General features: G+C 39.7%; 1 protein-coding gene across 1 annotated transcript in view; it reads left to right on the forward strand.

Annotated features, from left to right (window-relative positions):
• Window positions 1-16,175, forward strand: part of MEGF10 (multiple EGF like domains 10) — a 147,702-nt gene that overhangs the window by 57,327 nt on the left and 74,200 nt on the right. Inside the window, exon 5 of the mRNA XM_073344862.1 lies at window positions 7,033-7,125. Within this exon, the coding sequence (XP_073200963.1) occupies window positions 7,033-7,125 (93 nt within the window). The remainder of the gene's footprint in view (window positions 1-7,032; window positions 7,126-16,175) is intronic.

Genomic DNA, 16,175 nt, shown 5'->3' on the forward strand with positions numbered 1-16,175 from the left:
GATAATCATCTGAACATGAGCTTGTCAAGGTTCCTTCCCCACTCTGAACTCTAGGGTACAGATGTGGGGACCTGCATGAAAGACCCCCTAAGCATATTCTTACCAGCTTAGGTTAAAAACTTCCCCAAGGTACAAACTTTGCCTTGTCCTTGAACCCTATGCTTCACCACCAAGCGTGTTAAACAAAGAACAGGGAAAGAGCCCACTTGGAGATGTCTTCCCCCCAAAATATCCCCCCAAGCCCTACACCCCCTTTCCTGGGGAAGGCTTGATAAAAATCCTCACCACTTTGCATAGGTGAACACAGACCCAAACCCTTAGATCTTAAGAACAATGAAAAAGCAATCAGGATCTTAAAAGAAGAATTTTAATTAAAGAAAAAGTAAAAGAATCACCTCTGTAAAATCAGGATGGTAAATACCTTACAGGGTAATCAGATTCAAAACATAGAGAATCCCTCTGGGCAAAACCTTAAGTTACAAAAAGACACAAGAACAGGAATATACATTCCATTCAGCACAGCTTATTTACCAGCCATTTAAACAAAAGGAAATCTAACTCATTTCTAGCTAGATTACTTACTAACAAGTTCTAATACTCCATTCCTGTTCTGTTCCCAGCAAAAGCATCACACAGACAGACAGACCCTTTGCCCCCCCACCCCCTCCAGCTTTGAAAGTATCTTGTCTCCTCATTGGTCATTTTGGTCAGGTGCCTGCGAGGTTATCTTAGCTTCTTAACTCTTTATAGGTGAAAGAGTTTTGCCTCTGGCCAGGAGGGATTTTATAGCACGGTATAGAGAAAGGTGGTTACCCTTCCCTTTATATTTATGACAGAGCTCCTAGTGCGACGCTGTGGCCAAAGGGGCTAATGCGATCCTTGGATGCATAAACGGGAATCTTGAATAGAGAGATTATTTTACCTCTGTAATTGACACTGATGCGACCACTGCTGGAATACTGTGTCCAGTTCTGGTGTCCACAATTCAGGAAGGATGTTGCTAAATTGAAGAGGGTTCAGAGAAGAGCCACAAAAATGATTAAAGGATTAGAAAACATACCTTATAGTGATAGACAAATAGGTCAATCTATTTAGCTAAACAAAGAGAAGGTTTGGGGTGTTTGAATAGAGTCTATAAATACCTACATGGGGAACAAGTATTTGATAATGAGCTCTTCAGTCCAGCAGAGAAAAATATAACATGATCCAATGTCTGGAAGTTGAAGCTAGATAAATTTAGGCTGGAAATAAGGCATAAATTTTTAAAGAGTGAGAATAATTAATTATCAGAACAATTTACTAAGGGTTGTGGTGGATTCTCCATCACTGGCAATTTTTACATAAAAATTGGATATTTTTGTAAAAGATATGCTCTAGTCTAGGAATTATTTTGTGGACATTCTGTAGCCTATGTTATAAAGGAGGTCAGACTGGGTGATCACAGTAGTCCCTTCTGGCCTTCAAACCTGTGAATCTATGAAAAACTGATCGCAGTTGAGCCCCACAGAACTTCAGAAGAGCTTTCACCGTCTCTCTGCAGATCCCGCCTACTTCCTCTTCTCCTCACAGGGACTTTGGAGTCTTTCCCCTCAGTGACTACAGTAACTTCCAGGGAGCTGTCTGTGCAGATTCTGGGGATCAGAATTCTGTTTGCCTTCACTCCCACCAACACCACATGCTTTTGGTAGTGGCTTAGAGAGGTTGTGAAGGATAAGCCCTTTCTCCTCCTCACTTCTTTTGCCTTAGAAGGGTCATTCTCAGTTGCAGTGTCCTTTCTGGGCTGATGGCTCCATTTGGCAGTTATCTGGTACTGTATCGCCTTGCTCCTGTCAGTTGTCAGTCAGCAAGGAGAACCTGTTTCCCCATTTCTCCCCATGCTGGGACATTAGGGAGGCATTGCTTTCCCCCCAACATCATTCCCCAGTGATCACATTGACATACACAGCAATGGAGGCAGGTTTATGAACTCTGCCTGTGAAAGAGGGGATGGGGACCTAGGATTTGTTCTGTGGCCACTACAGAGACACATGCAATATCCACTAACTGCTCTGTAGGCACAGAGTCTGGCCCAGTTGTAAAACTGGGCTATAGCTTGGATCAATGCCTGTAGGGCAGCAGAGTCATGACTTAGCCATTCAACTTCAAATGTAGTTTTGCCAAGTACGGTCTTGGGGATTTGGCCCTTTATAAATATATTTCTGACTGGAGTTTTGCAAATAACCAATTTTTCAGTTCAGTGGCAGAACCAAAATATTGAAGAAAAGAAGTGGTTGTGGTTGTGGTTGTTTTGGGTTGACCCAAAATGAAATTTTTTTCAAAAATTTCAGCAAACTGTAAAAGTAAAAATAAAAATTCATTTCAGGATGAACAATGCATTTTATTTGACCTGAAATGAAACTTTTTGTTTTCAAGGGCTTTTTTACCTATAATTTTTAAAAAATTGAAGTAACATTCAAAATGAGAAGTCATTTTCAATTGAAAAATCTCAATGTTTCATTTCAAATATGTCAAAAACATACTTTGAGTTTTTCAAAATTTTATTTATTTATTTATTTATTTCCCAGCTGAAATAATTTGGCAGATTCACAATTTGGTCGATCCAAATCTGCAGTTTTCGTTGAAAAAAATTTTAATATGAAAATTTTCACCCAGCCCTATTCCTGAGCAATATAGGTTTCATTCTTTTCCAAGTATTTGACAAAGTTCTTCAAAAATTGTGCATTCCTTGTATTAAAGATCAAACCCTCTTTCTTATTTCAAGATTTACTGCAGTGAATTCTTCAGCATCTTCTTTTGACATCCGATAACTCTATGCACAGCTGTTTAAACACAGTCCATAATGGCTTATGATTAAGAAATTTCATATCACTTTCTTAGTTACTATGCAGATGCATAAAATGCTTTTCAGAAATTTTGATTCACCTGATTATGTTTCACAGCTGACAGGCCTGGTGCACAAGTAAAGGTGTAAGGTTAATGAGACACATAAGTTCCAACACTCAAGTGTAATATTTTAAGTAGATGGTGGAATTGAAGAGAAGTCTAAATTTGCACCACAGGTGGTGTACTATAGCACATTAATATAAAAGGAGGTTTCTGGATTGCAATCTTCTCTCTAAATGTCATACTGTCTGTCTTTACCCCAGTGATAACAGACAAGTATCAATTAGAGAGCTTGTACTGGTGGTAGGACTAATGTGGTTAGTGTCTGAAAATGTCAAGTTGATCTGTATTATATGCACTAAACATGATTTAATTCTCTTGGTATGATCTCCCCTCACCTTGGTATGATCCTGTGATATGTCTGAAAATGTGCATGGAGAGTTTGCCACCCACCAGTTGCAGCAGTATAATAATAAAAATGGCTATGTTCTATGTGGCTAACACTTTTTACGTTTTAATACGCAGCACTGAGCTTACCTAGCAATGTGTTCTCATTTGAAAAATACTGTCATTTTTTTCGTATAAATGGTTGTTTTGGCATTGGTTGATTTGGCAGTGCTGAATGTGCTTTCTGCATGCTGCTTACTACTGTCAATGACTTTTTGGTGCTATTTGAACCAGACAGACTCAATGTTGAGTTACACCAATCCTTGTACATCAACATGTTAGCATCAGGTCTGTAGTAGGCCATAATGCAAACAGGACCTCTTTCCTTGATGTGATGCCTCGTTCAGCTTTTTCACTAGTCCAAGTCATATCCCACCCACAGCCAAGTGCAAGTCTTCTTACTTCTTTTTCTGACACAATATAGACCTCCACAGATAATATGCCCCTATTTGCACTTCCTTCCACTGGAGCAGATGCTGTTGTTCTATTTGGTGCCAGCTCTGAATTTAGCTTAGAGTATTAAAATGCCAGAACTTGATGATGTGGTATTTTTTTGCCTCACACAACATCTGTTAAGGATGCTGGTTTGAGTTCAGATGCTGTCAGTCCAACAGTAACCACAGAAGATATATGGGAAACAACTAATTATTTTTATGACTGTAAACAGTTTTGGATATATTAGTGTCCTGAGTAAGGAAAGAAAAATTTCTTGAATTGGATATAATTTTGGATTTAAGAAGCTTAACTAAGAAATTTTTCATGTCCCTCCTTTCCCTTCTTTCTTAGGCACACATAGAATATGATCCTGCCTTTCTTATATTACTTAAATATTCCTCAAATTTAGTATAACCTCTTGAAAATAAAGAATTACATGTGGATCTCCTTTTGTGTAGAATTTTGTAAATATGGTATTTTCATTTGATGTTTTAAATTATCTTTATTAAAATATTTTGGAAGCAGTAATAATCATGTTATATAATATCCTTTATATCAATGGACTTCATCCTGCATTCCTTGTACATAAGGAATGGCCAGAAGAGTCAGCAGGAGTTTTGGATGTGAAAAATTAGTTTAAAGCCTATTTGAATTTCTTTCAAAATGGCAGTTGGTCCATAGTCTCTGCTCATAGAGTAGGCAGTATGGTAGTCCTCAGCTGGTGGAGTGGACTAAGGTTGCTTTTATTCTATACTACACCAGGACCAGTGCTGGTTCTAGATTCAAGGAGCCACAACTGGCTCCTTTGTGCCCCTCTGCTGTACCCATCAGGTATTGGGCACAACTGAGAATCTGGGTCAGAGTCTTTCTCCTCTAGGTCACCTGAATCAGTTCTGGACTTTAGTGACTCAAAGTCTTTGCCATCCAATGGTTAATCAGTAATCTATGTGAAATGAGGCAGTGGTTTTAATTCAGTTCCTGATGGGCATGTGTCCATTTACACCATCAAAGAGGGCTCTTAATGGCATCCTTGTTAACAGCTTTAGTGGATTGGCCAAAGAACTAATGGAGAGGGAAACTGAGCTATCCTCACTGTTAGGGGAGGTACTTTGAGATCAAGGACACATTGGTAGCTGTGTGGTGAAGCCTGAACTACATGATCGATAAAGGACTTCAATCTGCAGGATTGGCAACCTGGCATATTTCACCAGCACTAAATTCACTTTATTTTTAAAATAACAGTTACTTTTCATGGGGGCTGTAAATCTCAAGCTTTATAAGTTTAAAACAGTCTAGTAAGTAGACTTCTCTGCAGTTACTTATAAAGGTATTACGGAGGTATTAAGTTATAAAGATATTATATAGGTATTATTATTTAGGCTTGTGTTAACAAATACAAACTTTTGTATGTGTTATTTCTATGTATTTCACAGTGTGCATAATGGGATATAATGAAAGTGGGGCCAATGCAGAGCTATGTAGCCCCATTGCATAGAAATTTGGGTTTAGTATGTGAGTAATCACCTCTTTATCCACACATGCACATTTTCCACTCATTCAACAAAAGTCCAATTCATATTTAGCCTCCTTAAACCTCTTCCAAAGACCAGCTGAGCCATTTATCTTTTTTCCTCCCCCAAAGATTCACTTCTCATTGGTATAAATGATCAGGTTTCTGTTGTGGATGTTTCTTTCAAATGGCAGACTTTGGAGATGTTACAGAGAGAATCATCATCCCATGTGTATCTTTTGGAAATTACTGTTGTTTGAATTGAAAAATTCCCACAATGTGTGTGTGTGTGTGTGTGTGTGTGTGTGTGTGTGTGTACATATATATACACAAAAATTAACTGACCTTCCTGGGGATGTACCTTCAGTGTATGTAGTTTTCCTTATTTGTTTTTCTTTGCTAGAGTGATTTCAAGCTCTGGGAGGTGTGGTCAGTCATCATTGTCTTAAATATTTACCACCCCTAACTCCTGTACCCCTACCTATGATGGGCAATTCTATGAGGCTTCTTTAGTTTCCTGGCCTAAGAATTAGACAACATCACTGTTAGTTGGGAGGGCAGGACTAATTTACCTGTCTGCCACTGTGACTGACATAAGCCCTTCCCCTCAGTCAGTATGGTGATGTCTTTGTCTTGTTTGCAGTTTGGTCTTTTTGTCCAACAAAGATCTGCCTTCACCTCAATCCCTACTCTGGACATGTCTTCACAACAGCCCTGATTCCCTCCCTATTCCAGTCTTCTCTGTGCTGCTCCCTCTCTGCTCTGGGTTCCCATAGCTTCCTTCTTGCTCTAGGTTTCCCTCCCAGTATCCCATGCTAATGGTATGTAGCTTTTCATGCCCTTCTGGTGGCTAGACCACTGTTTCTGATTCTTCATCAATAGTAATTTACACTGTGCTTTGCATCTTCAAAGAGCTTTGTGAACATTAACATTAATTCACGTTCACCACATGATGTAGGTAAGCAAGTAACATGTATATCAAATTTATAGGTGAAGAAATTGAAGCAAAAAGATTGTGATTTGCCCAAGGTGACCTAGTGTAAGTCTTATGCCCAGGATTAGAAGACTCTGGTTCCCACTTCTGTGCTCCAAACACTAGAATACATCTCGCACAAAAGACTCAACATTAGGGCTGGTCAAAATGAAAAGTTTTCCCACAAATTTCCAATTTCAAAAAAGGCCCTTAATTGTTTAAAAAAAGTTTCAAATGAAAAATTTAATCCAGCTCTACTCAGCGCTGGCAATGATAATTGCAGGAGGAGTCAGCAAGTTTACATTTTGTATTTGTCTAGTGATCATGTTTGTTTCATCGTGCTGCTTCTGAGTCATACAGTCATTCATAAAGATAAATATTAAAGTACTGATGTGTTGTGATGTATTCTGTGTGGTGTAGAGAAAATCATGTTTTACTCACTGCTGCAGCAAAAACTGGCATGAGTTTTTCTCCAAAAGTTTAGAGTATCTTCTCATAGCTTAGCATGAAATAGTATTTGAGCAGCCTTAATGGAATTTATTTTGAGATTTTGAACTTAGAGAATAAGTTGTATGGTTATAAAATACACGTTAAGTCTGAAAAATGACTCACAGGTGAGGCTACCAAACATGAATTTAAAAACAATTTTTCATGTTTTTAAAGGATATTTGAGACAAAAAATAAAACAGCTGGATTGGGGAAAAAGCTATTGTGTGGTGTTTTATTGTTTGTTTTTATTTTTGTGCAAGATGTTCTTATTTTTATTGATTTCTCTTTCTGACAGCTCACTGTGCTGATAAATGTGTCCATGGTCGTTGTATTGCTCCAAACACCTGTCAGTGTGAGCCTGGCTGGGGGGGTCCCAATTGCTCTAGTGGTAAGTTTACACCTGCTGCTGCCTGTCTTGTGTTGTTTTTACTGTATTGTCCTTCTTTGGGAGATTATCATAGATCCTATGCTTGATCTCCTGGTCGCTGTTGGAGGAGCTTGCTCTGATTTATCAGAATGTGTCAGAACTCTATGTGTGGTCTGATTTCTCTCATTTATTCCAAAGGAGTAGCGGCAAGTGCCAATATTAAAAAAATGCTAATTTTGGCCCCATTGACTAGCCAGATTGGATAGGGCTCCATTGCTGGAGAAGGTAAATATATTTGCCCTGATCAAGGTTCCCTCTAACTTTTCTTGTCTGAGCGCAAAAAGAATGACTGCCTAAGCTCAAGTTTAAACCTGACTAGTCTCTTCCTCTGCCTATTCCCTACCCCTTTTACTCTATTCCCTCCCTCGTCCCATTTACCCCTTCATTCACTCATTCCCATTGCTTCCTCCTCCATTGACTCAGTATCCTTTTTTGTTCATTCCATATCCTACATTCATTATCACCGTCTCTTCACTTGGTTGATCTCTTTTCATTTCACTCTCCCTCACTGTTTTTCACTTACCAGCCACGTCTCTCCAACTTTCCTCTCCCTTTTGCTGTGTGTGTGAATAAGAAAGAGAGAGAGAGAGATTGAAGGTTCAGGCAGCACTGAAGTGCCCTTCCCCACCCAGCTCTTAAAGCTGCCATGGGAATTTGGAGACCTGGAGAACTTCCCTGCACTTCTCCAAGAGTTCTCCCTCCCCACCTGGGTGGTACCAGAGCAGGGGTGGCCAACCTGAGCCTGAGAAGGAGCCAGAATTTACCAATGAACATTGCAAAAGAGCCACAGTAATATGTCAGTAGCCCCACATCCGCCCCCCCTCCAGCCCCAAGCGCCTCCCGCCCATCGGCAGCCTCACCAATCAGCCCCTTCCCCACGCCTCCCACCAGCTGCAATCAGCTGTTTTGCAGTGCGCAGGAGGCTCTGTGGGGGAGGAGCGAGGAGTGAGGGCATGGCAGGCTCAGGGGAAGGGGGAGGAGTCTTGGGGGAAGGGGTTGGAGTGGTGGCAGGACCTGGGGCAGAGCAGGGTGTTGAGCAGTGAGCACCCCACAGCATATTGGAAAGTTAGCATCTGTAGCTCCAGCCTCAGAGTCATCGCCTATGCAAGGAGCCACATATTAATCCCTGAAGAGCCTCATGCAGCTCCGGAGCCACAGGTTGGCCACCCCTGTACCAGAGAGTTGAAACCCTGCCGGGAAGGTTCCCTGCGGTGCCCGGTGCCTGCCAGCACTGGGTGCAGCTCTACTATGACCACATGGCTTTGGTGGTAGGGGAACCCAGGGATTGACCTGTATGTCTTTTTTTTTTTTTTTTTTTAAATAGAAGTGTAGTGGAGTAATGAAATCAGGTTTTCCCAAGATTTATTATGGGCAAACTCACATTAAAGGTGTTCCTCCATATCTCCTTTTAAGGTTTATAGCTTTATTGAATAACAGCTTTTTTTCTGGGCTCACTAGAATCTGATTGTTGTATGTAAAAGCACACTCTGTATGTGATGATAGAATGAAGTTACTCTGCAAAAAACAGAAGTGGAGGTTCATTGCTGTATCATAAAAATTTTAATTAGTGCATTGAGGGTACTGAAACAACTTGGGACTTCAGTTGTTCTTCATTATAACTAGTTTCACTATATCTGGCCCGCCCCAGATATTCATGAACAACTATTGTTGAGCCTTATTCATTTTTGCTGGCATGGGGAATTGCTAATTACTCTTGCCTGGCCCCTTGCACGAAAGGAGGGATTCACCCTAGACAGGGTGGATTCCAGAAGAGCTCTGCCAGCCACTGCTGCTAATTGGATGCACTGTGTTTAGGGCATCTCAGCACCTTAGCCATGCCCCCTCCTCAACAAGCTACACCCACATTTTGGACAGCACTGCCAGACTATAGGCCTCCAGCTGATGCATGGTTGCAATTGCTTTCTCCTTTCACTGCTCTTTTCTCTTCTTGGGAGTCTTTCCTGTGGCCCTGTGACAATTGTTATGCAAATAATATTAACAATCCCCCAAAACCATGAATCAGACTCCAAAAAATCATGATATTGACTTAAAAATCATTAGATCTTAAAAATATTATTTTTGGGATTCCTTTTCTTTGCATTTTGGTTTCTGAGCCTTCAGGGTGCACTTGGGTCATGTTCTTCTCCACAACCACAACACCAAATATCAAGAGAATTGTGATAAAACTGTGCCAATGTTATCCTGATCTTTATCTAGCATGCTTAATTTAAAGTTGCACATGTGTAGTTCGCAAAAGAAAAGGAGACTAACCAATTTATTTGAGCATAAGCTTTCGTGAGCTACAGCTCACTCCTTTTCTTTTTGCGAATACAGACCAACACGGCTGTTACTCTGAAACATGTGTAGTTGAATCCTTATGAAGTGTGTTCTGTATGAAGTGTGTACATCTACTTATATATATTAGATATAATTTATTTATCTCCATGGTAGCCAATGGGAATTTTAAATTAACACCTTGAGGATTCTGTTGATTTGTGATTGGAATAAATCCTCCCCATCAGCAGACTCTCCAGGATTACTTTCCCTTGACCCAAGCCTCTTCAGTTATAGTTTATTTTGAATGTATTTGTATCAAATCAACTCTCTTCTGCTGCTGCTGCTGCCTCTGCACATTGCCTCTGACCGCTGGTCATAGTAGCTTCAGCAGTGAAAATACTTTGTGCTGTCTGTATACAAAAGACCTAGTGTGAAAGAGCCTTTATTGTACCTTGAATAGAGTGATCTAATGGGATATCTGTGATGCTCTGTAAAAGTTTTTGCATACCAATACAGCTAAATTTAACTGCTAAAAATTTGTTTCAGATTGCTATTGTTCTTCCAGGGAGGATTAAAGAGGAAGAGGGTATTTTGTTCACATGCTGTTGAAGCAATGTTTGGGACATGGGGTTTGGCATATATCCAGCTTTTTTTATGAGCTGTTGCTTTCATTGGATTGTCCTGCTGAAGATTCAGTTGTTCATAGGCATTCTAGGAACAAATAACATTATTATTGGCCAGCATAGTGGGGAGGGTAAGTGTTTAATTTGAGCAGTGCAGTTTGTTACAAGGTATAGTATGATAGAATTGTGCGGTCTCCTCATCTGTGTTGACAGACAGCGCCTCTTAAAACAGACCCATAGTGGAAATCAGACCAAATAAATAATAGAGTGTAACACTATTACACTGGGAATACAATACAGCTACTGAACCTGATTTTCATCAGCGTTTGCGTAACATTAAAAAAACCCTCTTCACCCAATTTACTTTCAGCTATTATTATCCATGGAGTCCCAAGACTTGCATTTTCTTTAGTATGAACAAAGGCACAATAAAATAATATAAAGAGATAGCAGATTATTTATTTTTTATAAACTTTTTGGGTTGTTATAAAATAACAAGATTATACTGTGGTGATGGGGGCCGCATATATGCCTAGATATCGAACTCAGTCAGATCAGCCAGAGACTCTCCATGAAGTCCAAATTTATTTTGCATGGCTGAAGCTCTGATTCAGAGGAGATGGGTGGCAGGATAAAATCCTAAAATAGAGAGGGAGACATTTTCCTAGGATTCTGAAATTTGTTGTAAATTATTGTTTGGTAAACTCTTATTTGGTGTTTAATTTATTTGCATGGTCATTCTACTCAAGAATAAAACCTGTTATGTAAGTGGTGCAGAAATGAACCTACTCTCCAAAAAATACAGTTCTTTATTAAGGAGAGACAAACACTGCCCTTATATGGGAGCTGCACATATTTGTGTCTGAGGATAGAATTGGACCCATAATGGATCTCTCCACCTGTTCTTCCTCTTCAAACCCTACTTGCATTTTGACTGTTATTTACCAATTGTGTAACTGTCTTCTGTTAACAGAACTTTTATTTCAAAACGTCTTGGGCTGCTGTATTACTGTGACTGTTTGGCTTGCTGGGTGGTAATTGTAGACAAGGACTTCCTGAGTGTTATAATGTTCTCTCTAAAAATGACAAAGTGATTGCACTGACTGGATTCGGGTATCATGCAGGTAACAGCTGTGCAAGCAGCCTCCTCCCATACCCATTACTGACAATTCACCTCAGTGTGATATGAGCTCATGTCCGTTTGGGACTAGCATGGGACTCCAATTCACTTTTGATCTTTTGATGCAGATTTGAATCCACTCTCTCTAGAGATGCAGGGGAAAACCCACCGAAGGAAATTCGTCTTTTCTCCCAACCATATCCTGTGCACTTCTGAGCAGCTGGTTCCTCTCCATCCTTCCTGCAGAGTGGGGATCTTGGTTCTTCTTCTTTCCCTGCAAGAGGGAGGACAGGTTCATCAGCTTTCCCCCTCCCTGATTTATTGCAGAGATTGCAGGCAAAGGGTTCTCCCTCCCTAAGCAGGAGATTCTTTTCGGTCTCCCTTGTTCTTGACTTTTGGTCCCTACATGCTGTGACAGACTCATGTGAGAGGCCAGGAACGGAGACGATTCAACTTTATTGAAACACCAATTCCTTAGATTGCTAGTTGGGCAACTGCAAACTTTTTATAATTAGGTCTGTTCTTGCTGCACATTGTAGTAGGAGTGAGTGAATTGGCTCTGTGTGTGTGTGTGCGTGCGTGTGCGCGTGTTTGTGTGTTAAACCTCCCTACATTACTTTAGGTGTCTTGCCAAGGAATTACTCTACTGTGACTATCAACTCTTGTATTGAGAGAGCTCTTTACTGCATGCCAGTATTTAGTCTATTTTCATAGGCAAAATCCTGACGTCCTTAATCAGGTAAAAATATCAGTGTTTTTTACCAGTCCCTGAGTAAAATATGAGCAGAGACTTCAGGCTTGCTATGTCTAAGATCTCCTTGATGAATTTGTCATATGTATAGGTGGTTTTTTTTCTTCAGACCTTAGACCTTATCTTTTTGGCAAACATATTATGATGCATTGGGTAATGTATTGCCTGCGGTATAGTTCAGTGAAGAGAGATGAATGAGATGATGATAATATAAATCTGAAAAGAAATACCACATTGATTAAAAGGGTGCACATTTACAAAACATTTTCATTCCAGTGCAAGAGCTGACATTCATGTGAAGTAGATTATTCTAATAAAGATTTATTGACTGGACACAATAGACAGATCAATGTCTTTTGAGTGGACAGAAGACATATTGAGCCTATCCCTTGGAGCTAGGAGCTAGTGAATCAGCACATCCATTTCACTGTCAGGATCACTTTGAAAAATTGTTCATGAAGCTGCAAGAGTATGAACTGATCAGTTTGCTTTGGTCAGAGTGAGGGCAGAATTTACGAGAGGAGAAGGGTTGATCACGATAGGAAGGGGTGAATTAAACAAGAAAATATTTTAATAGATTTGACAAAAAGAGCCTCTGATTTTCTTTTAATTAGCTTGATTTTTGTCAACAGTTGTAGTGAAGACTTGAATTACAGTAGTGTAAGTTTTAGTGGTTACAATATTAGAGGAAAATAAAAATAAGAGCCATACATATGCAGTTTTTTTTCTTGTAAGAGTAGTTCTGCCACTAGCAGAGGTTTTACTTATGGGCGTGGGAACAAACTATATATCATCAGGTAGTGTGAGTTCTGATTCCTTGTGGGTTAGCGTGCGCTGCAAACACTAATTTTATTTCTGACAAGTAAAACAAATTCCTCATTTGCGAATTCCTCAATAGCAGAAGATAGAAACCACCAAGTGAAGATGTGTTGTGTTCATTTCTATACGTCTAGACAAACAATTCTCTTAACTGGTAGTCAGTTTTATGTAAGACAGTATATTATATAAAACTGACAATCAGTTAAGAGAATTGTCTGTCTAGATGTATAGAAATGAACACAACACATCTGCACTTGGTGGTTTCTACCTTTTGCTATTTTACCTTTTTTCATGATTGGGGGACACAGAGTGATATCCAGATGAAATAATACATAGCGTTATAGATCACACAAGTCTCACTGTGGGATATGTATGTGACTGAGGTATGCATATGCTGTAATAGTGATTCCTGATACGCAATTAGGAAATTCCTTTTCTTCACATTTTCTCAGACTGAATAGTTCTTAGTCCACAAATTGTTCCACTGAAATCAATAGGACAATTCATAAGGAAGCTTTTCCTCAATAAGAATAAGGATGACAGAATCCAGAGGATGATTCATTCATAGAGCTGAATTTGGGGTCATTTTAAAATTTATTTTAAGTGTGAGTGACAACTTTTAAATTATATGTCAGCTAGTCAAGGAAAGATTTGGTCCTAGGCTTTGGTCTGCATTGAGAATACTCAGTGAATCCCTCCACATCATTCCCATAACCTCATATGCAATATATGCCTTGGAGTGCCAGGGTCCAGGACTCTAGAGCAGTCTGATTGGCGGATTTGCCCTACAGCTGCAGACCAGGGTCCCCTGCAGCCTAACAGGAATCCAGGCAGGGTTCTGTGGGAACCCTGCTTGGTTTCGCTGGAAGTTTTTCAAATCCAGATATTTCCAGTGAAATGTTTTGGGCTTGACAAATCAGCATTTTCCAAAACTTTGTTTCATTGGAAAATTTCTGACCAGCTCTACTTATGGGATTCACCAAAACTTGTAATTTACTTGTAATGTCTAAAATTCCCCTAATTTAAATCCAACTTTGTCTGATTAATGTCTAACTTTTCCCTCTAGAAACAATGAGAATCTTCAGCTTAAGATGTAGGGTTTCTTTCCCCAACTAGTTAGATGGAGTGCTGGGGGTCAAAAATGGAAACTATCAACACCTTAACAGTGGACAGAGTCATTACTCTGGCTTCAGTAATAGGTAACTTAGCTGCAGAGCCAAAGTTTCTGATGCTACATGGCTTTGGTACGTATCCAGGTCAGTCCTGGGGCCGGTTTTGTTCAATATCTTCATGAATGATCTGGAGGATGGCATGGATTGCACCCTCAGCAAGTTTGCAGATGACACTAAACTGGGAGGAGTGATAGATACGCTGGAGGGTTGGGATAGGATACAGAGGTACCTAGACAAATTAGGGGATTTGGCCAAAAGAAATCTGATGAGGATCAACAAGGACAAGTGCTGAGTCCTGCACTTGGGACGGAAGAATCACATGCATCTCTACAGACTAGGGACCGAATGGCTAGGCAGCAGTTTTGCATAAAAGGACTGAGGGGTTACAGTGGACAAGAAGCTGGATATGAGTCAACAGTGTGCCCTTGTTGCCAAGAAGGCTAATGGCATTTGGGGCTGTATAAGTAGGTGCATTGCAGCAGATCAAGGACGTGATCGTTCCCCTCTATTCGACACTAGTGAGGCCTCATCTGGAGTACTGTGTCCAGTTTTGGGCCCCACACTGCAAGAAGGATGTGGAAAAATTGGAAAGTGTCCAGCGGAGGGCAACAAAAATGATTAGGGGACTGGAACACATGATTTATGAGGAGACGCTGAGGGAACTGGGATTGTTTAGTCTGCAGAAGAGAAGAATGAGGGGGGATTTGATAGCTGCTTTCAACTACCTGAAAGGGGGTTCCAAAAAGGATGGCTCTAGACTGTTCTCAGTGGTAACAGATGACAGAACAAGGAGTAATGGTCTCAAGTTGCAGTGGGGGAGGTTTAGGTTGGATATTAGGAAAAACTTTTTCACTAGGAGGGTAGTGAAGCACTGGAATGGGTTACCTAGGGAGGTGGTGGAATCTCCTTCCTTTGAGGTTTTTAAGGTCAGACTTGACAAAGCCCTGGCTGGGATGATTTAGTTGCGCATTGGTCCTGCTTTGAGCAGGGCGTTGGACTAGATGACCTCCTGAGGTCCCTTCCAACCCTGATATTCTATGATTCTATCTGTTCCAGAGCAAGAAACAGAAAAACACATAAAAATGTGCAATGTGTAAAACCTTTGTATGTTCAGAACACATCACTTGTTTGCTCCCTTTCATTGAAGTAGTAGGCCATTGACCGCCACTTTCCTGTGTTTGTGCCTTTGATTTTGTTGCTGTTGCTATCTATTTTCATTGTCTAAACATAGCGTCAGTTAGAGCCTGACATTTGTATAGTTTGTAGCTTTTTTTTAAAAAAAATGTGTTTGATCATGGGGTCAGTTAGACCCCAACACAAGTACTATGTAGTGTGCTTCTGAATCTAGGAAAGTTTTAACTTGTTCATAGTTTTATAGTTCACTGATTCCAATAAAGTTAGTTTTAAATGCATGCCATGTGTTTTTCCCCCAATTTTGACATACTAGGAGTCTCCAAGACCCAAATATAGAAATAACTGGGTGAGTTTTGGTTCTATACAAGGTTTAAGCAGGTGCTTACATCCAGTGGGACTAAGTATATGGTTAAGCACCTTCCTGAATAATTATGCTTCCTGAATCAGGGCCATAATTTCTACTTTAATTTGCTTTAAAATATATTATATATTAACATTGTCTATTAAATATAATAAATGAACAATGAATCATTGGAAGTAATTTATTCCTGTTTTTAATTAGAGTTCATTTAGGTGTAAGTGATAGTCTCAATCAATCTTTCTTCTAAACATTTAACAGTAATTTAACAATTTCAATAACACACTTTATTTCACTTAGCAATACTAGCCTTAAATATAAGCCTCTGGTTGTTGAAGGCATTGGGTTTTACCTTGTACTTTACATTTCCCTTGAAGCATATAATTTTTTTTAATATAACTACTTTTCTTATCAGCTGTTATGGTGTAGTTAATTACTAGAAATGCTAGTGTCTGTATTAAAATCAGTTAAAACAACTAATTGACTTATGACATACCCCGGGTTAAAATATGTGGTTTTGTTTATTATGGTCACGAAAAGGCTTTCTTATGAGATCTATCCTTTTATTCATACCTCTTTTAATATACAAATGTTTCTTTGAGCCATGGTAGGACTGTATCTTTCTAGTCAACAGTTACCAAATTATCTTTAAAGCATATGTTTAGTGTGTCTGGAGGGATCTAGTGGTGTCTGGTAAGTAGGTGTTGGGAAGAGAAAAAATATGTTTAACTTTTAGGTTGCCATAAAAACAGTGTTT

This window comes from Lepidochelys kempii, chromosome 5, assembly GCF_965140265.1.
Source record: "Lepidochelys kempii isolate rLepKem1 chromosome 5, rLepKem1.hap2, whole genome shotgun sequence".
NCBI lineage: Eukaryota > Metazoa > Chordata > Testudines > Cheloniidae > Lepidochelys > Lepidochelys kempii.